The following is a 20,084-nucleotide window of genomic DNA, read 5'->3' as shown; positions in this document are numbered from 1 at the left end:
TTGAGTTGGGCATGGATTAAATCCCACTTTGATTAGATTGTTCTACAGAAATTTCCATTTTGTAGAATATGGATCCGACTATTTGTGTGTTGATATATTTTATATATATATAATATTACTTTGTGACATTTCAAAGTTTTCTACGTATTTAAGCTAGAAAAATTCAAAGTATTTGAAGGGTCATGAAAATAACAATAGCTGCTTTAAACTATTGCCACTCTTTCACACAAAATTCAATTTATAAAAATTACTCAAAAACATCTCCCATCTGAATTTGGAATCTCTGTGCAAGCAAGAAGGAAGTTTTGGGACTATTTTTACGGGGGCAAAAACAAGACAAACTCTTATAGCACTAACAAAGTAAGTGATGACACGAAGAGATTTTCGCTGAGGTTAGAAATTAATAATAAATTATTGTTATTATAAGTTAACAACAAATATACATTGGGTTATCATTATAAGTTAGGATATTTGGATAATAATAAAACTATATATTTATATTTTTGAGTATATAAATGTGTATATAGATAATGTATTATGATATGACTAAATAATTCTGAATTAAAAATAAAATAACATGTAATTACTTGATAATATATAATTTAGATACTAAAAAATGTGTATGTATTACACTGATTTTTTTACGCCAAAAGACTTATTCCCACCCAAAGTTTGTTACATTCCTATTGGTACTCATTAAGTATTGAAAATATAAACAATCATTCGTGAATAGTTAAAATTAATAAAATTAGTTAAGTTTCTAGGATAAAATCATCATTTAATCAATAATAAATTAAAAATAATAAACATTATCTATCCCCTCCTCACCCCCAAAAAAAATTTAGAAAATTAACAATTTTCTTCTAGGATTATACTTTGAAAAGTTATATTTTCCTCAATAAGGTTTTAATCTTTTTCTTTTTTCTTTGATGACCGGACTCTAGCATAGATCGCCTTCACCTAGTTTTCTCCCTTTGTCATCGTTGCTGATGAAGGCCTATTAAGAAGAAACCTTGGTGCACAACGTGAAGCCGACAAAGTGAAGAAGCTAACATCGAATTGAAACCCTTGGAAGATAGAAGCACACCATAGACATTGATTCAATGGAGTTGCATCTTCTTTCTCTTCTTTTGAAGTCGAATCAAGGGAAGCACCTCTGATTTCTCATTGTTTGAAGCTTATTCAACGAAGACAAAGACAAACTTTAATTCGACGATTCATCCTTTATCATCAGCGGAAGAGGGAGAAGGATGGGATGAAGACGGTCTCGGTTGAAATTCGATCATTAGAGAAGGAAGGAAAAGATTGAAACTTTATAAGAGAAATATAACTTTTCAAATTTTAATTATTGGATAAATTATTAGTTTTTTAAATCTATGAGAAAATAGATAACGTTAACTAATTTTGTTATTTTTAACCACTCAAATATAGTGTTTGGGTTTTCAATACTTAATGGATACTAATTTGAGAATATAACAAACTTTGGGTAGGAATAACTTTTTTGGCCCTTTTTTTAATAATAAAATTATAAGTAATTAAATGTTGATAACAAAATCTTAACAAAAATAGAAAAACATTTATAAAAAAAAAAAACAAAGTAATAATAGAATGGTCAAATGACTGTGTCCCACTCAAGGTTTGGTGCAAACTCCTTTCCATCCTATAACTATAAAAAATTTAATTATCTATCTTTCTGTTAAATTTTATTGTTACTGTCAGAAGAAAAATCATCATTTAATAAAAATATTTTAAAAAATTATAAACTCATCACATTTCTCTCCCTCAGGTTTAAAAACTAACAATTCAACCCGCCACCTTCCCTTCACCCAAAGTTTGAAAAATCTCTATTTTTCCCCTAAGATTTGTATTTTCTGTTTTGTCGTTTCTTCGATGACCGAAGCTAACCAACCTCCTCTCTTCTATCTTCTAGATGAGGATGCATTGTCAGTGATGCACAAATCTATGCATCAATTGATGCATCGATTGGCCGATGCAATATGTGTTACACACAGATCTGTGTGTCGCACAGATTCATGTCTTGTTGATGAATTGTCAGTTGACCTCCTATCGGTTGATGATTCTCCTTGTCCAAAAGATGGGGGGGGGGGGGGGGGGTGATGGAGGTCAGCCAACTCTGGTTACTAGAGAAGTGATGAGGGAAAAATGCAAATCCTAAGGAGAAAATAGTGATTTTTTAAACTTTGGGTGATGAGAAGGTAAAAAGAAATTGTTAGTTTTTAAATCTGAGAAGAAAGAAAATATGATAAATTTATAATTTTTTAAATATTTTTATTAAATAATAATTTTATCTTTAGCATTAATAACAAAATTTAACAGAAATACGAGTATTTTGATTTTTAAAAATTACCAAATAAGCAGTGAGTTGGCACCAACCCCTGGGTGGGAAAAAGTTGTTTGGCCTAATAGAAATTGGAAAACATAATTGAGTCCTACCAACATATGCCATCCCAACATATGCTATCCCAATCCAAATCGTCGTTAAATCCCTTTTTATTAATTAACTAATCAATCAATCCAAGTTTCAAAAAACCCGCTATATATTTGCCAAAAGTTTCATATTATGCTTTATTTTTCCCCTAGTCAGTCCATCACCTCTTCCATTCCTTCCTCTGCACCGTGATTTTCCTTTTCCCCAAACGACAATAGCTCTCGCTGATTTCACGTCTTCTTCATCGGAAAATTTCTGGAACTTTTGAAGATTCCGAGTTTCTTCAATTCATCATTGATTATTCTTCAAATCTCACAGGTACTATGTTATATAGAAGGAGTTTGTTCGAATTTTTGTTTTGTTGATTAGTCGATTCCTTGAAAAATTGAACATGAATTTAGAGATGATTATTCGCGTTGGATTAGTCGGTTTCTGTTTTTTTTTTCTTCCCTGTGAAGTGTGAAGTGCTTTTTCCTTTTGTTTTTGGCCTGTGTTTGCTTTATGGGAAGTGCTTTTTTACTTCTGTTGACGTACTGGGAAGTGATTTTTCGCATATGGCTGGTGGGACGTGCTTTTTAGTTATTTCCTTCTCTGGGAATTCCTTTTTTTTCTCTTTGGTTTGGTCGATGACTCATGGAAGTGCTTTTAATTTCTGTTGCATAACTGGAAATGCTTTTTGCCTATCTTTGATTGCTGGGAAGTGCTTTTTTCCCTCTGTTTGGTGATTGATGAAGTCCCTTTTACGTTGTTGGGTTTCTGGGAAATTCATCTTGCTTATGCTTGGTTGCTCCAATTTTTTTCTTTTTAAGCTGGGAAGTGCTTTTTCCTTCTGTTTGTTTGGTGAGAACTAGGAAGTGCTTTCAGGTGGTACACCTTATTTTTATAGAGTAATGTTATTTAAACATATGTTTCACATTAAAATAAAAATTATAGAATTCGGAAAAACAGTTTCCAAATAGGAATTGCCGAACTGGAACCTATTCTGAACCCTGCAGGGTCGGTTCCTAACCGGAACCAAACTTGCAGGTTCCAGGTTCTGGTGCCTCAAATATTTACGGTGTACCCATTTCCAGTCACCCCTATAATAAATCCTCATCTTGTAATGTATCAAATTATTTCTAGTTTTTTATAGGCCAAAGCTATTTCCCACCCAAGGTATGCTTTTTTTAACAAATTCCCCTCGTTAATTTTGAAAATCCCATTTAACCACCCATGGGCCGTTAAACTTAACTGAATCCATTAGTCATATCATTTTTTCTCCTCAAACCTTAAAAACTAATACTTTCTCCCCAACCCAATATTCAAAAATTGCATTCTCCCCCTAGGGTTTCCAAACCTTCAGATCCAATTTTTCCGATGATGACCGGCGATCTTCAAGCACCTACTCTCATTTTCTGACGGTCCCTCCTTCTAGTCGTATACTTCCGACGCTATATGGCGTTGTCGTCGACGAAGACTCGAGGTCTTCATCTCTGACGAAGATAAATGGTCTTCGTCAACGATGACACCTAGGAGGGGAAAACGTCGCACGGTCAAAAAGAGGAGACATCGGGGAGGAAGAGACGTCTCTTGGAGATCATTAGTCGTTGCCAAAAAATTCAATCCAAAAGTTTGGAAACCTTAGGGGGGAAAATGTTATTTTTAAAAACTTGGGTTAGGGAAAAATTGTTAGTTGTTAGGGTTAGGGGTAAAAAAGAAATTAAAGTTAAGTTTATTTTTAATATTACAAATAAAATAACGATTTTGCCGTTGAATCTGTCAATCTGACTTTTCTTTTAACAACCTATGGGTAGGTAAATGGGTTTTTCAAAGTTAATAGGGGGGATTTGCAGAAAAAAACATACCTTGGGTGGGAAATAGTCCTTTGGCCTTTTTTGTATGTGAGGCTTGATAATTTCTTAAAGGCCAAAGGACTATTTCCCACCCAAGGTATAATGTTTTTCCAAATTTCTCCTCTTTAACTTTGAAAATCTTAAATACCCACCCATAAACAATTAAAATTAATGAAACTTTAACCCCCTTGAAATTTTATCTCTTTTTCCCCCTCTAAACTTTAAAAACTAAAAGTTTCTCTTAACCTAAGTTTTAAAAAATAACTGTTTTCTCTTAAGGTTTCGTTTCCAAATCTCTAATGTCATTATCGATAACCTCTCCCTCCCGAAGCTTTTTCTCTCTCCGATGGTCTCTCTCTACCTATTTAGATATCCGATTGGCATCGAAAGAGCTGTAAAAGACAAAGAGTTTCGTCTTCCCCTATAAAGTTTTTCGTTTTTCATGACTCTTTCGACAATGATTAGGCATCCAAATGGATGGAGAGAAACCGTCGGAGGGAGAGGCCATCAGTAATGACATCGGAGGGAGAGAGGGGGGAATCTTTGGCCTTTCTCAAAAGCAAATGTAATTAATCGTGGCAAACTGTGATTTGTTCTCGGACAATGTCTCCCAGGTGGCAGAAGTTATAGAGATGAAATGATGTAATTTTTAAAAACTGGAAGAAATGAACGAATTCGAAGAAGCCAAACTCGAAGAAGAAGAAGACATGGACAACGATGAAGATTTTGAGAATGAAAACGAAAACGACGATTTTGACGAAGAAGGAGACGATGACAGCGAAGAAGAAGAAGAAGGAGAAGACGAAGAGTACGTATTCAGGTTCAACAGCGGAGTGAATCCGTTGGATTTGACGGAAAATAATTTGTCAGGTCTCCAAACTTACAAGCAGTTTGAACGGCTTGAATACGAAGCCCTAGCTGAACGTAAGCGCAAACGAAAACGAAAATGCCAAGATGAGACTAATACTTCTCATAGGTATTAACAATTTTGGCATTCAATCAATAATTTGAAGTGATTGATTGCTTTTTGATGATATTGATTGACAATTGATTGCAGTGAAGAAAATTTTGGTGGAATGAGTATGGATGAGTTCATGGAAACCTTCAATTTCGGCAGTTTTCGAAGAAAATCAAGAAAGGTATTCTTTTTCTGTTTTTAATTTTAAGTTCACCGAGATTTGGCTGAATTTCAATGAAAGTTGAAGGCTTCTTTAGAATAATGTTATTCATTACAAGTCTTGTACTGAATTTCTTGTTCCTACTGATTTGAATGTGTGTGGTAGTTGAGTGTACATTGGATAAAAGATTGCCTCAACCATAAAACTATTAATTTGAGAGGCTGTTCACGAAAAATGTGAAACAAACCTTCAAGGAGATCAATAGAATAATTCCAAATAAATAAGTATATTTTGTTTGTTAATTTTTCAATTTTGCAGCTAAATAAGAAAAGAGGTAGGAGAAAAGGTTCAAAGAAAAAACAGAGTCCTGAAGTTACAAAATTGCTTGGTGAAGCAACTCTTCATTATGCTTATGGTCGTTTTGAACAGGTACATCATGATAGTTCCTGTTTTTATTGATTTCAAAAAGGTGTTAGCTTTTCTTAGATTTAATTTTGTATTTTTAGGCTATATGTGCATTAAATAAAGTTATTTTATTTTGTATTTTTAGGCTATATGTGCATTAAATAAAGTTATTTTATTTTGTATTTTTAGGCTATAACTGCATTGAATAAAGTTATTTTATTGGCTCCTAATCTGCCTGATCCCTACCAAACGCTTGGACTTATTCATGACACTCTCGGTGACAAAGAAAAAGCCTGTCATTTTTATGTTTTTGCTGCAATTCTTTCACCAAAAGATTCATCTTTGTGGAAACAACTTCTTGTTAGGGCTCTGTGAGTATTCTCATGTTCATTTATGTTATTCTTTTCAGTACATGTACATCTAGCACCTTTATGATTGTAACCAAGAACTGTTAACTCATACTAAATGCAGAGAGAAGGGAGACACAGGTCTAGCCAGGTTTTGCCTTGATAAAGCAATAAAAGCCGATCCTAAAGATATTAGTCTAAGATTTTATATGGCTTCATTTTATGTTGAGGTAGGAGATTTCGAGAGAGCTGCTGAGTCATATGAACAAATACACAAACTGTGCCCTTACGATATTGAAGCTCTCAGAACAGGGGCAAAGGTTTTACTTTCATCTCGTTTACTAAATGCCTTCTTTGATTCAGTAATACTATTGTAATTTGTTTTCTGAAGCTACCAGAGATGTGTATTAAATTGGTGATAGATTTGTCAAATCTTTTTTGCCCTTTTTTTCCTAGGAAACAATTCAACTTGCATTAGGAAAGTAACATACAAAATAACAGACTAGTTGACCAACAAAAAAAAGGCAATCTGTTCATGATGCCCAAATCTGTTATCCAATGAAACCTGGCCTTGATTCTATATATGATGCTGGACAATAACAGAATTCTAATCTTATGGGATGTTTTGTAAGGAATCACAGTATATTTTGATTGAATCTTTGGCTTATTTAGTGTCTCTGTTGGCATTCATTGGTAATAGTGTTCTTATAGAAGCAAAACATCGGTGTTTCTGACTGAAGTTATTGTTTATTTTTGTTTTGTGTTTTGAGAAATCTAATTTTTTCTTCTGTTTGCAGTTGTACATTAAATGTGGTAAGACTGAACGATCTGTTGGCATTTTGGAGGACTATCTTAAGGATCATCCTTCTGAAGTTGATTTGAGTATGGTTGATCAGCTGGTTGACATACTCATGAGTTCTAATGCACATGATAAAGCTCTGCAACATATTGAGCTTGCACACACAGTCTATTGTTCAGGGGAAGAAGTGCCTCTAAATTTGAAAATTAAAGCAGGACTCTGCCACCTTCAGCTTGGAAATAAGGAGCATGCTGAGGTTTGTTGCATTTATAGGTTAAATCGATAATTTCTTACTCATTTATTCAAATAAAAAGTAGCAATTGTAGCTGTTATAGGTTGTTGAAAATGAAATCATACTGGTAATAGTTGTGGTTGTTGTTGATGAGGGAAGCACAATGCTGTGGTGGTGTAAGTGATTATTCATTGGTTTATGGTGGTGATGAGTAATTTTACAAAAATTTTTTCCTGGGAATATTTAGGCCTTTTATCAATTCCTGCATTTCATTTTTGAAACAGGGTGATGGCAATCTTCTAGATTTTGGATTTCTTTCTGAGGTCATATAAATAAAATTTGTTATGGTGATAGTAGATCTCTAGACTTGTTTTTCTTATCCTCTGTAATGTTTCATCATTTGTTGCATTACCATATCAATTTCTACGCCCGGTAATTATTTATATGTCAATTCCTAATTAAAATATGCATCACTTGGGATGAGAAATTTGAGAAAAGGATTGGAATGTCTGGCTTTTTCCTTTAACCAATCATTACTTTTTTTTTAACTGCTTATTCACATGATGTCTAGAATCTCCTCGGACTTTTGCAATGGGAGAATGCATGTGATCTTGCTGATCTGATTACTGAAGTTGCCGACTCATTTATGCGTCTTGAGCAGTATAATTCTGCTTTGAAGTATTATTATATCTTGGAGGCAAATGGTGGGACTGACAATGTAAGGAAAACTAAATATTTTTTTTTCACTTTTCTTCTTTCCTACTAGAAAATTATGAATATTTGCACTTTTATGGTATATATTTGTCCTTGTTTTCTGTTGATTTGTTTAGATTTGATTGTTAGACTTTTAAGTTTGATTACATTGTCCCGTGAATGGACCTAGAACTCCAACACCATAAAGGCCACTTGTTATCCTAGTTGGTTACTGTGGTTATCGAGTGTTGTGTAATGAATTGTCTCGTTTAATGTAAATACACTTTGGAGAGAAGCTGTAAATTAACCTGGTTTGGCATGATTTATAGATTGATAATTTAATGCATAAATTAAGTAATGCTTTTGGTCATTTTGCTGCTCAAATTATTCTGTTAGGTTGGGCTGTAGACATGACAATACCTTTTCTATTGTGTGCTGAAACAAATAAGTACTCTCTCTTCCTCATATTCTAACCCATTTTGGAGACCATAAGAAAATCTTAACAATACATATTGAATTTTCTTTTCTATTTTACTCTTGTGATACAACTGTGTTTCCATTACTATAAAGTAAGCTATTGAAAAGCATGTAGTGGAAAAACCAATATGAAACTCTTATTTATTTGTTTCTTTATTTTATGATAAGAAACAAAACATATATTAGAACAAAAGAAGATACTGAAAGTGAAGTGGTTGTTCTTAAGGACATCTAAAACTAATCTGTATGAAAAACCAAATTTCTAAGCCATATTAAATTGCTTACTTTGAAATGCATAAGTCTGTGCAAAGCCCCTTTGTTCTTTTGTTCCCTTGATCATTTGTGGGTTTTTCGCTTTTCAATTCTGTTCATTCTCCTAGATATACGTGGTGTTTGTTAAACAAAATACATGCATTGGTTTAACTGTTGGTTGCTGACTTCTGTTGCCATTTTCTTTAATAGGGCTATTTATATCTCAAAATTGCTCAGTGTTACTTGTACTTAAAAGAAAAAGGACAAGCGATTTTGTACTTCCACAAAGGTAAAATCTACAGTTCTGATGAAATTAGCTCTTAGATGCATCACTTTGGAACTAACAGAATCCAGAAAACATTATCATTCTTCATAGGATCATAGCATTCTTGTTGAGAGAATGAATGTCTTATCCAAAAGAATAATATTAATGTGTGTGTATAATCTGCTCATTTTTTCTTCTCTATGAATTCAGAAATAAGTACTAATTCATGACAATATAATGTTGTCTGTTTTGTTTATAAATCAGCCCATTTTTTAAAGCTAAGTGGGTATAGATAGTCAATGTATGGTATGAACCTTGAGAAAATCACACTTCAAAAGCTAGTTATTAAGATTTAAGAGTTCAAAGGTATATAAACCTCACATCAAAAGCCTATACTTTCTGATGTGAGATTCAAGTTTCATACTTTGCACTTGGGTCCCTAACATACTGTCACGCTTCATAGTCCCAGTGCCCGCTTGGCTCTTTGCTAACTTTGGGTAAATACTGCAATGCCGACATCATCACTGACACTGTACGATTGCAACTGAGAAATGTGATGGTGACTCTAATGCCAAATAATATGAACCTTGGGAGAACTTAGCTTTTGAGTTTGGAGAGTCCAAAGCTATATAAACCTCATTCTAGAATCTCATAATTTCTCATATGGGATCTTAATCTCATTCCTTGTACTCGGGATTCTAACAACGGATTAGATGCATCAATGCTATATTGGATGTTTGATCAGCCTGATGCTGCTGCAAAGGAATCATACAACTGCTTGACTAACTCATGATGATTTCTTTTAATCCAGTTTCATGCTTTATACGGTTAAAATAGTTATCATCTTGTTCAGTGTAATCTAATCTATGAATGATCATCCACCTGTTATTTAGTGGGCCTGAGATCCAAAACATATGGGTCTGATTAAAATTAATGCAACTGGTCCTGGCTGGCAGCATTCCCGGTGGATTTGTTTTTTGTGGCATAATTTTACTGTATCTTCAAGACTGAGGGCTGGCCCCTACAATTATTTAATAGTTATTTTTCCTTGTTGCAATTTTATTGTAGTTTCCAGGTCGCTGTAAAAGAGTTTTGTACATGAGATGCTAATATTGAATTACTCATTCAAATTTATACCCTCTGAAAGGCCTTTTTAATCTGCAAAACTTAATGTTTCAGGTTTGCTACCTGTAGTTTTATTCTTGTTTATGACTGCTGTGGGACTTATTTTTTATGCTAAGACTAACAGGCATCTTGAATTTGATCTATGTAGAAATTTTCTTTTTCTTTTGGTGAAAGTTTCTTATAGAGCATGGCTGAACCACAAACATAAAATTGTTTTTAGGTGACTAATACATTGCTACCACAATGTAAATAATTCCTTGGAGCTCAATGAACTATATTCTGTTACTGTGAACGGTTATATAAACTTTATGCTCTGATGCATTACAGTTTTAGGTGGATTTCTTTGGACGATGTTAATGGACTAGTGCATTTTCATCCTCTTCTAAATTGTAGACATTGTCTTAACTCTCTCAAAACGGGAAATTATCTGCATACTTGGCTAGTAGATATGAGATGATACTGTATATGAAACAAATGCAGCTGTTTTGGGAGTGTTCATTGACCCGTGATTCTAATGAATGAATTATTTGCATCTCTTAATTTTTTTCTTGTAAGCTGTCTTTTGTCTTTTGGCTGATTAGACTATCTGTTCAGCTGTGCATATGCTTGAGGATAACATTGATGCTCGGTTAAGTTTGGCTTCTCTCTTGCTTGAAGATGGTAAACAGGATCAGGCCATTACTTTGCTATCCCCTCCAAAATTGTTAGGTATATTTGTTATTCTTATATATGTATATATATTTCAACCACTTGTCTTGAATTTTATACATGTAAAAATGTTTCAGTTTTTTTCTTATTGGTTGTCTCTTGGATATTCAGATTCTGTTGATCAAAATCTTGATAAATCTAATCCGTGGTGGCTAAATGAAAAAATAATAATGAAGCTTTTCCAAATTTATAGAGCTAAAGGAATGCCCGAAGACTTCATTGCTACAATCTTTCCCATGGTTCATGAATCACTTTCTATAGAAGCTCTAAGGCGAAAGGTCAGTTATGCAAAAGGTCACTTTCTGCCGCCTTTCATTTGATTGAGAACATCCAATTTCTTCTGCAGTTGCCTCTTTAGATAGATCTTGTTTTTCATTAGCTTTTTTTCTTATTTTGATGATTGCTTCTTAATTTAGGTTAGGGTAAAAAGGAGGCTACCAGCAAGTGTTGTCCATGAAAGGGCCAAAGTACTTGGTACTCCACAAACAGATAACATACTGTGTGGAATCAGACCAGTAGCTCCTAAATCAGATCTGTGAGTAGTAAATCTGACTTTTTTGCTTACTGTATTAAAATTGGCTGTATTCAGCTATTTCAGTGGTTTTGACTGCAAATGTTTTATTTATTTTATATAATATGCTAACCTTAGGGATCATTTTGAGCATATATCATTGAAGAATTCGTACAAAGACAATGACTCTTTTTAACTTCGTAGGGATCATCTATGTTATATCTTGTATTTTAATAACCCCAGGTTCATAGTTTTCCGCATGAAGACTAATTTCAAGAGCATTCTTGTATTAAGGTTTAGTGGGCAGTTATTATTATTATTGCTATATTATTTTATCAGGAATTGCCTTTATAATAGGAAACAAAATAGTATATAAATGGAAAGAGAGAAGTACAAAAATTATGTGGATATCCACTATGTTGTCAGTTCAGCTCCTCTGGAGGGAGGTGAAAATTGTACAAAATATATATACAGAATGTTGTATTGGCTGTGCAGAGTTTTTTGTGATCCTTTAAATGGATCAAAACTTTTGTGGACAGCTTGTTTACTCTTTTGTATTTTTTTCTTTCCAGTCAATGATATTGACATTGTTTCTATTTAGAAAACCAAATAGTGAAACTTATTCATTAAAGGATTAGCCAATTTTTTGTCTCAACAAAGAGTCAAGAGAGAAGGTAATTGTCTTTTTTATTAGTTGCCAATATTTATCTCCATATGAGTTCCATTGTGAACTGTCAACTCTTTCACTGTTAATTACAATAATATGTAGTCATTCATCCATTAATATGGACTTGTACACTTCCTGTTTCCACATTGTGTCACCAGTAGTAGACTGTCAACTGATTCATGGTTGCTGCTTTGAATAAGGGTGAAAGCTGTTAGAGCAAAGAAGTTGCTTCAGAAGAGGGCAATGTTGAAGGAAGAGAAGAAAGCATTGGCAATGGCTGCTGGAGTCGAATGGCATAGTGATGATACTGATGATGATTCTCCGGTAATTTATGATTTATTATGTTGTGCCTCACCAGAGTACAGAATTTTGTCCAACTGTTCAACATACATGGACCTGACAAACTGGTTATCATACTTTTTTGGGATTTCTTCAGCAAGAAGTAATTAGAGAGCCTCCTCTACCCAATCTCTTAAAAGATGAAGAGCATCAATGTGTCATCATAGATGTTAGTATCTTTGTTTCCTTTATTTCAATTCCTTGTACTCAGTCTTTCTATTTTCTTATTTTCTTTTCGGTTCTTATTCTGCATGTATCCTTCCTTAATATTGTTAGAGTATTTAGTTTTTCACTCTTCCTCTTACTGAGTGCCTCACCTTTTCATTGAATTTTTACTGCTATCTGCACTTTTGTTAACTTTTTTGTGCTTCTTACTTTTTAATTTTGTGGTTAATAGTTATGCAAGGCATTGGCAGCTCTGCGAAGATACGAGGAAGCATCAGACATCATTAACCTCTCTTTAAGATTAGCCTATAACATAATGCCTTATAAGAAGAAGGATGAGCTTCGGTCACTTGGAGCTCGTAAGTCATAAACTTCCAAATTGTTAATTCTTTAGTAAAATTTCATCGGCTTCCTCTGAATTTTGGCTGACAGCAAATTCCACTGGTTTGACATTAACTGTCCTTGTCGTGGAGTTTTTTGACAACTCTGATGAAAACTGCAAGAAAATTTACTGTAATTTTGTCAGATCATTTTTATCACTACTGAGGTCAATAAAATTTATAGTAATTTCTTGGATTAGGTTTTTCTCCTCATCTTCATCTGAAAAGATTATTTAGTTTTTATTTCTCCATTATATCTTCGTTTATGGAAAAGATTGGAGGACCTTTGAGGGTTTTTGTTAGGGCCCCTGCCTATAAGGTGCACAGTAAGAGATGGTGGAGCTGCCACTAGAGTAATTGTCCAGGAAAAGGAAGGTGGACCTAAGGGAGATTTTGGAAGATTCCACAGGACAGAGGGAGGCCACGTGGATGGCTGAGAATAAAAGTGGGGGGAGAGAAAAAAAGGGGGAAGCAGAAAATATTGTGGGAAGCATTTGTGGAGAGAACCTGGCCTCTCAAATACCAGGCTTGGGGGAGGGCGTAGCAGCTTTCTGTTTAATTTTTTTTTTTCTCTGAGTGCTGTGAATGTAATTAGTCTGTGGTTCATTGTTGAGACAGAGCATATATCAACACACATCGATTATTCATCTGTCATTGTGTTACCGATTAGTATTGATTGTTTGGTTGAATTGTTGGCTGGAACCTTTCACTTTTCTAATGTAGGCTACCTTTTGTCTGTGATTCAACAGAAATGGCATATGACAGCACTGATCCTAAGCATGGATTTGATTGTGCAAGATACTTTGTTCAGCAGCATCCCTACAGTCTTGCTGCCTGGAACTGCTATTATGGAGTAATCTCCAGGTATACAATAATTTAGTATGCTGTTTTGCAGTAGCTTGCTGCATTTTTGAGTTATTATCAGTTTAATCAATGTAAAGCAATGGTTGTGTCTACTTGTCCTCTTGATCAGAGTCAGATATTTTTGTATTTAGAGTATTTGTGCTGCCATGGCATATTGTGTTAGAGTCATATGAACAGGTACAAATACCTTAGGTGTACTTATATTAATAGGACATGACTCGGTCTGCAATCTTATAGCATGCTGATTTTTGAAACATAATTTACATATTTGTACTTTGTTGATCGTTTTCTTTGGGTGTCATAGATTGGGTAAAAGCCACAATAAGCATTCCAAGTTTCTACGTTATATGCGAGCCAAATACAAAGATTGTGCACCACCGCTTATAATTTCTGGGCATCACTTTACCTTTGCTAGCCATCATCAGGATGCTGCAAGAGATTACTTAGAAGCTTATAAACTGTTGCCTGAGAATCCATTAATTAATCTATGTGTGGGTATGTTCCTCATTCCCTTAGAGGTAGCATACACGTTGATTACAAATGTTTTCCAACGTATATATTTTCTTTCCACTGTAGGAACGGCTTTAATCAACTTAGCCCTTGGATTTAGACTCCAAAACAAGCATCATTGCCTTGCACAAGGCTTAGCTTTTCTCTACAAGAATTTGCAGCTTTGTGACAACAGCCAGGTTAGCTTCTCATATTCTCTTTCTATTATTCTGGAGAATCGGTAATTTGTATTTGTTGAAGGATTGTGAATCAAGTGCTGAAAGCTTTACTGCCCAACTTGAAATACATTTCATTTTAGTGACTTGAGCATGTGTGTTCTTGCCATGTACATAACAACATCCGTATTTTCCTCATAGAATTGTAGACTCTTTCAGTCATGCATAATTGAATTGACAATTTGTTTCTGTTGATTGTGACAAAGTGAGCCTTTTTATCCTTAAGTTATCACATTTTCATCTGTTTTCTGTAATTCCAATGGAATGAATTAATTATATATTGCTGCCAGGAACAAAATCATGTTTATGGCCAAGGTTTAAACTATCTTTTCAGTAAGAATAAAAATAGAATTATGCCTGTTGATATTGCTCTATAATCTCTCTCAGGAGGCTCAATACAACATTGCTCGAGCATGTCACCATGTCAGCCTGGTATCTCTGGCAGCTTCATATTATGAAAAGGTACTTGCAATCAAAGAAAAGGATTACCCCATTCCAAAACATCATACAAAGATTCCAGACAATACTGAAAATCAAGAATCTGGTTACTGTGATCTTCGCCGCGAGGCAGCTTTCAATCTGCACTTGATCTACAAAAAGAGTGGAGCAATTGATCTTGCCAGGCAGGTCTTGAGAGATTATTGCACGTTTTAGATTTTTCTTCTGGAGAATGTCCATCTTCCTGGTATGCTTACTGTTGTTAATAGTGGGTTTTATGTATATTAAACTATATGGTTAGATTGTTCAGAGTAACTTATGGGATTTTTTATTGTATTGTCTCTTTCAGTTAACATTACCGAACAAGTATTCTAGTGGTGCCAGTTCGTACTATAAAACTAATTGAATAAAGTTAAGGAAATAAGTTAAAAAATGAGTCTTAGGTGTGAATGTTTGCTTTTTCAGTTTCTATTTCCTTGTATACAATTATCCATTAATGCTAAATTTAACAAATTTGTCAAAGTTTTCTAATTATAATACTATAAAATTTGTCGAAGTTCTCAAATTGCTAGGTTGTAAAGCAAGTTTGAAATCAACCAAAACCACAAACTAATACCACACAAGAGTTACCTGTTTCACTCAACCACAACATATATAAACAAACCCAGGCAATGTTCTGCCATACAGATGATGCTCTGGTGTAATGCAGTTCTACAAAATACCAACAGCAATGAAATTGAATAAACTGAATTTACAAAGATATCTTCTTGCATAGCCCAAGACTGAGCAACCAGACTAGAGTTGAAAGAGAGAAGAATATGAAAGACCACTTTGACACTTATATTTCCAATTCTAAACCAATCAAAATTTCAGTCAGTTAATTAACAATCAGGCTTGTGCTAAAGATTTTCCGCCAGAATTGTTTAATCTATCTGCTGTTTATTCGGTACCCAATATAATTAAAAATCAATGACAAGGTATAACAATTGCCCATGAACCAAAATTGGATGATTGCATCCTAACTTAACGCTAATTTTGTTGTAGTATATCCAGTGTGGCTTTGGTACATAACCATCTACAGCTAAGTTTCGAGTGGCAGCAGGAATGGCCAAGCGAATTCCATCAAGTTCAGACCTTGCAATTATTTGACATCCCAGACGAGACCTAAAAAGTGAAACCATAATATTCAATCTAAGTTGAAAACCAAAAACCAGCTACGTTCACACTCATCCTGTAAGAACTCACGTCTCAGTAAGCCCAAAAGCCAGATCCAACATGTCATTTTCCTCATCGGTTGGGTCTTCTAATTTATTGTATTGCTCCACATCCTAAAATAAGGTTCAATAATAAGTCACTCATAAATAGATTGACATATTCTTTGAACTGCTGCAAAAGAACATTCAATGAGAAATTTGGAATGCAAATATATAACTAATATTGTACCACAACAATTACATGACATGTTGAGCATGCAAGTGAGCCTTCACATGCGCCTGACAAGAACAAAGCACACAGCATTAAAGTAGAGTCCATGATGAGAAATTAATCAGCCCATGTTATGATACTGGAAAAGCCATACAATGGGTTCCAGTATTCCGAAAAGCAAAGGATAAAAAACGCCTCCATTACCAAAAGAAAGAGACAAATCTCACAGTTAATGAAAATTTTGATGCGGAGATTACTTAAGTATAACAGCTATTTCACAGATAACAATGATAGCAGTAAATTAAAAAAAAAAAAAGAACAAACAGGTGCAAAATACTGGACTTAAGAAGCATCAATACTTGCCTTCAAGTTCTATATCATTCTCATGAGCTGCTTCTAACATAGACATCCCAACAGGAACCTTAATGTTCTTTTCCTCTCCATCTTTATCAACAAATGTCACACTTATCCGGCAAAAAAGAGCTTCTGGGTCATTAAAACAAGCAAATAATCTAAAATTCAAATTTAAACTACAAATAATATAAATGTGTTAATTAGGGATGACTGAAATTCTGTCTTACCATCTCTAGAAGCAAACAGAATATTTCCCTTAAGAAGTTTCCAATTTAGTACTTGACAGTACAGTATCTCTATAACATGAAGACTGAAAACAAGAATAAAATAGTGGGTAACTACTTTTTTTCTATGTTTCTTTAGAATATACATGGGTCCTATTTATATAGGAGATTTACATACCATAAAACTATAAATCCTATATTTAAAATATTCTACACTTATCTATTTCTAAATTACCACAATAAAATCAGTTAATTAATCCCTAATAATCTGGTCCTTACAAGATTTCTTTCCTTTCAACACTCCCCCTCAAGTTAGCTTGAAGATATCTTCCATAGACAGCTTGTCAACCAAATAATCAAAATTGTCTTCCTTGGATCTTGCAAATTCCATAACGAGGAAGCACCTAAGCTAACCGAAATCTTTGATTTCAAAGTCTTCAACAGATTTTTCCTTTAGATTTTGCGACTCTATATAATCATTACCTGTTAAAATTATATCATCTACATATACAATTAAAATAGCAACTTTCCAATCCTTTGAATGCTTGTAAAATATCCTATGGTCAACTTGGCTTTAGTGTTATTGTTAGGCCCCAATTAAGGAGGTGGCAGTCCTTAGGGAGAGTTTCCTCTTGCAATGAAGTGGCAAAACCAGTTAGTGATGTAAAGAGAGTCATACACATAGAAATGAAAAGGGCACTGATGGAATATCCAAAGAAGCAGCTATAAAACAGCGGGCAACACAGAAAGAGATTAAGAGGAAATCAAAAGAATTGGGGAGAAGGTTGTTGCCTTGTGCGGGATTTTGGCAACCCTATTGCCTAGCCATTTGGAGACTTTATTTTTCCTTTTCTACTGTTATTTCCAGTTTTTGTTCTTCAATTTGCATCGCTATTGTTGTATCAATTGAGTGTTGGATTGGACTTGCACAAATTCTGGAGTTATTGGGTTTAATTTAATTTGTTATTGCTTGTTTGAGAGGGAGAATGATGAATTTATCTGTTTAATCAAGCATGAGGTTAACATATCCTAACCTTAAACTTAACAAAGAATAAATTTGAAGTTCATTCTAGAGCAGCTACCGAGTAGCATTAAATTTGCAGATATAGATTCTTAACTAAATTAACTCTTTAAGCAACAAATTTAATATAAGAGACAAAAAAAAAAAAAAATCGAATGATAATCTCAAACTATTGTTATTGGAAGACTCTAAATAAATTTGCAATTTTAATTCTTGAATCATGAAAGCTTGTAATTTCAAATGAAATAGCTTACATGTCTTTTTGTTCACTGCCTTCATCTCTAGAGTCATTGTTAGCTGTGGTAGAAAAATGAAGATATTTCTGAAATATGGAACCTTGGAAAACCTTGGTTTTTGACTGTAATGAAAACTGTTTCCACCAAAAAATAAAAGAAGGAATTATGTATATATTGAAGATAAGTTTAGCTAATTGTGTTGGAGGTCACTCCAAATATTATAAAGCTCAAAGCTAGACAACTTAAAAAAATTTAAAATTTGTAACAAATCCTTATGCTTCCATATCTTAAACAAAATTTAGCTTATCGATTGCACCTATAACTCTAATAACCAATTCAATATTTGGAGCCCCATAAAACTGCAAATCTATTATGTTAAAAGACTGGCATTTCACATGAATTTTTATGAAAAGTTGGATACCCGGCATTCTTTAATTCCTTTAGTACATACCGGGTAGTGACTAATCAGGTTGGAAACCCTGAACCTTTTGATATAGAAGTCACAGAACAGCTCTAGCTAATTCCTTACTAAAGCCTAGAGGACTTCCAATATCCTTGATCTTCCTATCTTCCTTGAGCTCATGGAAAGTAACATCAGTATATGTTACTTTTTACAGATTCTCAGAAGAAGCCAAAATACATAATATTGTTTGAAGTATTATAACGATAAACCACACTGAAATTTTTTTTTCTATGTTTATGCATGGCCAGAATATTTTGTTCCTGTTCCAGCAGACAAGACCAGTCCAGAATTATTTTCATTTTGAACTCCATAATTATAAAATAATTACTCTGGTCAATGCAAAAACATAAGTTTAAGATGGCCACTACCATATCCTCATTAGACTCTGAAAATTTCAGTAGTGATTACGAAAAGCATGGATAAGGGAATAAATAATCACAGAGCCATCTCTAGAAATTTGTGTAAAGACAAGATGCACACAACCTGATTCTTAAGGGTAATAATAAAAAAATGTGGTTGACAGTCTATGATAGAAACAAAGATCACTAACCACAGGTTGCCAGCGTTGATGCATACATCCTGTTTGAAATACACATGTATAACCATCTGCCAAGAAGTAAGCACGTAGAGTTTATACCAATAAAAAAAAGTTCACATTTCTTTTTTCTTCTAAAAAGAAAGTAACAAACTTAAGCTATAAAAAGCTACTAAAAAATAAATGCATCTGCCAAATAATCAAAATGCTGATTTAATCCAAACAAATCAAAACTAGAAATGGTAAACATACATACCTTTTGAGAGCTCTTTGACCATCCTAGCTCCGGCTCTCAAAAGCCTAGGAATTAACATAACTGTTGCAGCCCAATAATTCCTATTTTACAATGGAGATATCAATAATTAACAAAACATCCATAGCTGTTAATAAAGAAAAAAAAAATCAAGGTACTATAATATGTCAAATTGATTGAGGCTTTTTTAATTGATGAAAGGCTTCAGATATGGTTTTACAGAGGCCGAGGGTTCTGAGGGTGGAAGAAAGAGAAGATTTTGATATGAGTGGCGAGCCGAGCTTCAGATGAGAATGAGAAAAGTTAAGAAGGCTTAGTAGAAGGCTTGGTTGGGGTTCACGGTCTGGTTTGCTATACTTGGTAAAACTTTCCACCCAAACTGAAAAAACATGTATGACACTCACCACATCTTGGGGTTACCATTTTTGTTTCGAATTATGCTGTCTACTACTGCCTGCCTACACTTTCAGGTGATTTACAACTGTCTATGTATACTGTGTGTGTATATGGGGACGGGAGACTTCAAGAGTTTATTTTCTCATACGGCTATGACTATTATAGAAATTTAAAACTTCATATAAAATTACTATAATACCCCTTTTGATTGTATTTGAATTGATGTGATCTAATTTGCAATACTAGAGATATATCATGCTTAGAGTGTCACATTGATGTGCTTAAGATAGTGTATCAATAACCATATTGAAAACATGAGGAGTAAAAGGTAAATTGCAATATATTTGTCTTCGTTTTTATTTAATTATTCGCGTGAGAGGAAGCGG

General features: G+C 33.9%; 2 protein-coding genes across 8 annotated transcripts; one reads left to right on the top strand and one right to left on the bottom strand.

Moving 5' to 3' along the window:
• Positions 1–2,594: 2,594 nt before the first annotated feature.
• LOC123194520 (general transcription factor 3C polypeptide 3) lies at positions 2,595–15,227 on the top strand. 3 transcript variants are annotated; one of them, XM_044607752.1, is made up of 21 exons: positions 2,595–2,767; positions 4,896–5,257; positions 5,339–5,420; positions 5,718–5,828; positions 5,994–6,175; positions 6,276–6,471; positions 6,949–7,206; positions 7,467–7,505; positions 7,754–7,900; positions 8,815–8,893; positions 10,589–10,702; positions 10,814–10,980; positions 11,119–11,237; positions 12,081–12,204; positions 12,317–12,388; positions 12,617–12,743; positions 13,514–13,628; positions 13,933–14,123; positions 14,205–14,317; positions 14,741–15,038; positions 15,141–15,227. In XM_044607752.1, exons 2-20 carry the CDS (start codon positions 4,947–4,949, stop codon positions 15,005–15,007), a joined length of 2,814 nt encoding a protein of 937 aa, XP_044463687.1. In that variant the 5' UTR covers positions 2,595–2,767; positions 4,896–4,946; the 3' UTR covers positions 15,008–15,038; positions 15,141–15,227. The 3 variants fall into 3 exon arrangements, with proteins under 3 accessions (XP_044463687.1, XP_044463688.1, XP_044463686.1); XM_044607753.1 differs by lacking the exon at positions 7,467–7,505 and having other exon boundaries at positions 2,596–2,767; positions 14,741–15,227; XM_044607751.1 differs by lacking the exon at positions 2,595–2,767 and having other exon boundaries at positions 4,851–5,257; positions 14,741–15,227.
• Positions 15,228–15,428: 201 nt separating this feature from the next.
• On the bottom strand, positions 15,429–19,809 carry LOC123194517 (adrenodoxin-like protein 1, mitochondrial). Of its 5 annotated transcripts, none has more exons than XM_044607744.1 (8): positions 19,707–19,809; positions 19,306–19,385; positions 19,065–19,120; positions 18,070–18,185; positions 16,580–16,686; positions 16,235–16,284; positions 16,037–16,119; positions 15,429–15,955 (listed from the first exon to the last, which is right to left on the bottom strand). In XM_044607744.1, exons 1-8 carry the CDS (start codon positions 19,709–19,711, stop codon positions 15,751–15,753), a joined length of 702 nt encoding a protein of 233 aa, XP_044463679.1. In that variant the 5' UTR covers positions 19,712–19,809; the 3' UTR covers positions 15,429–15,750. The 5 variants fall into 5 exon arrangements, with proteins under 5 accessions (XP_044463679.1, XP_044463681.1, XP_044463680.1 ...); XM_044607746.1 differs by having other exon boundaries at positions 16,247–16,284; XM_044607745.1 differs by having other exon boundaries at positions 16,580–16,680.
• Between the last annotated feature and the right edge of the window lie 275 nt (positions 19,810–20,084).

The sequence above is a fragment of the Mangifera indica genome, chromosome 13 (assembly GCF_011075055.1).
Source record: "Mangifera indica cultivar Alphonso chromosome 13, CATAS_Mindica_2.1, whole genome shotgun sequence".
Lineage (NCBI taxonomy): Eukaryota > Viridiplantae > Streptophyta > Magnoliopsida > Sapindales > Anacardiaceae > Mangifera > Mangifera indica.
The sequence above is the reverse complement of the archived record's forward strand: the minus strand, read 5'-3'. Positions and strand labels throughout refer to the sequence as shown.

Bases quoted from the DNA above. Each gene is read 5' to 3' on its own strand.
- LOC123194520 (XM_044607752.1), top strand. From the start codon at position 4,947: ATGAACGAATTCGAAGAAGCCAAACTCGAAGAAGAAGAAGACATGGAC. The intron at 12,389-12,616 runs GTTAGTATCTTT...TGTGGTTAATAG, and splicing joins ATCAATGTGTCATCATAGAT to TTATGCAAGGCATTGGCAGC. The intron at 12,744-13,513 runs GTAAGTCATAAA...GTGATTCAACAG, and splicing joins GCTTCGGTCACTTGGAGCTC to AAATGGCATATGACAGCACT.
- LOC123194517 (XM_044607744.1), bottom strand. The intron at 18,186-19,064 runs GTTAGTGATCTT...TGGTGGAAACAG, and splicing joins ATCAACGCTGGCAACCTGTG to TTTTCATTACAGTCAAAAAC. The intron at 16,285-16,579 runs GCAAGTATTGAT...TGTTCTTGTCAG, and splicing joins GAATGATATAGAACTTGAAG to GCGCATGTGAAGGCTCACTT.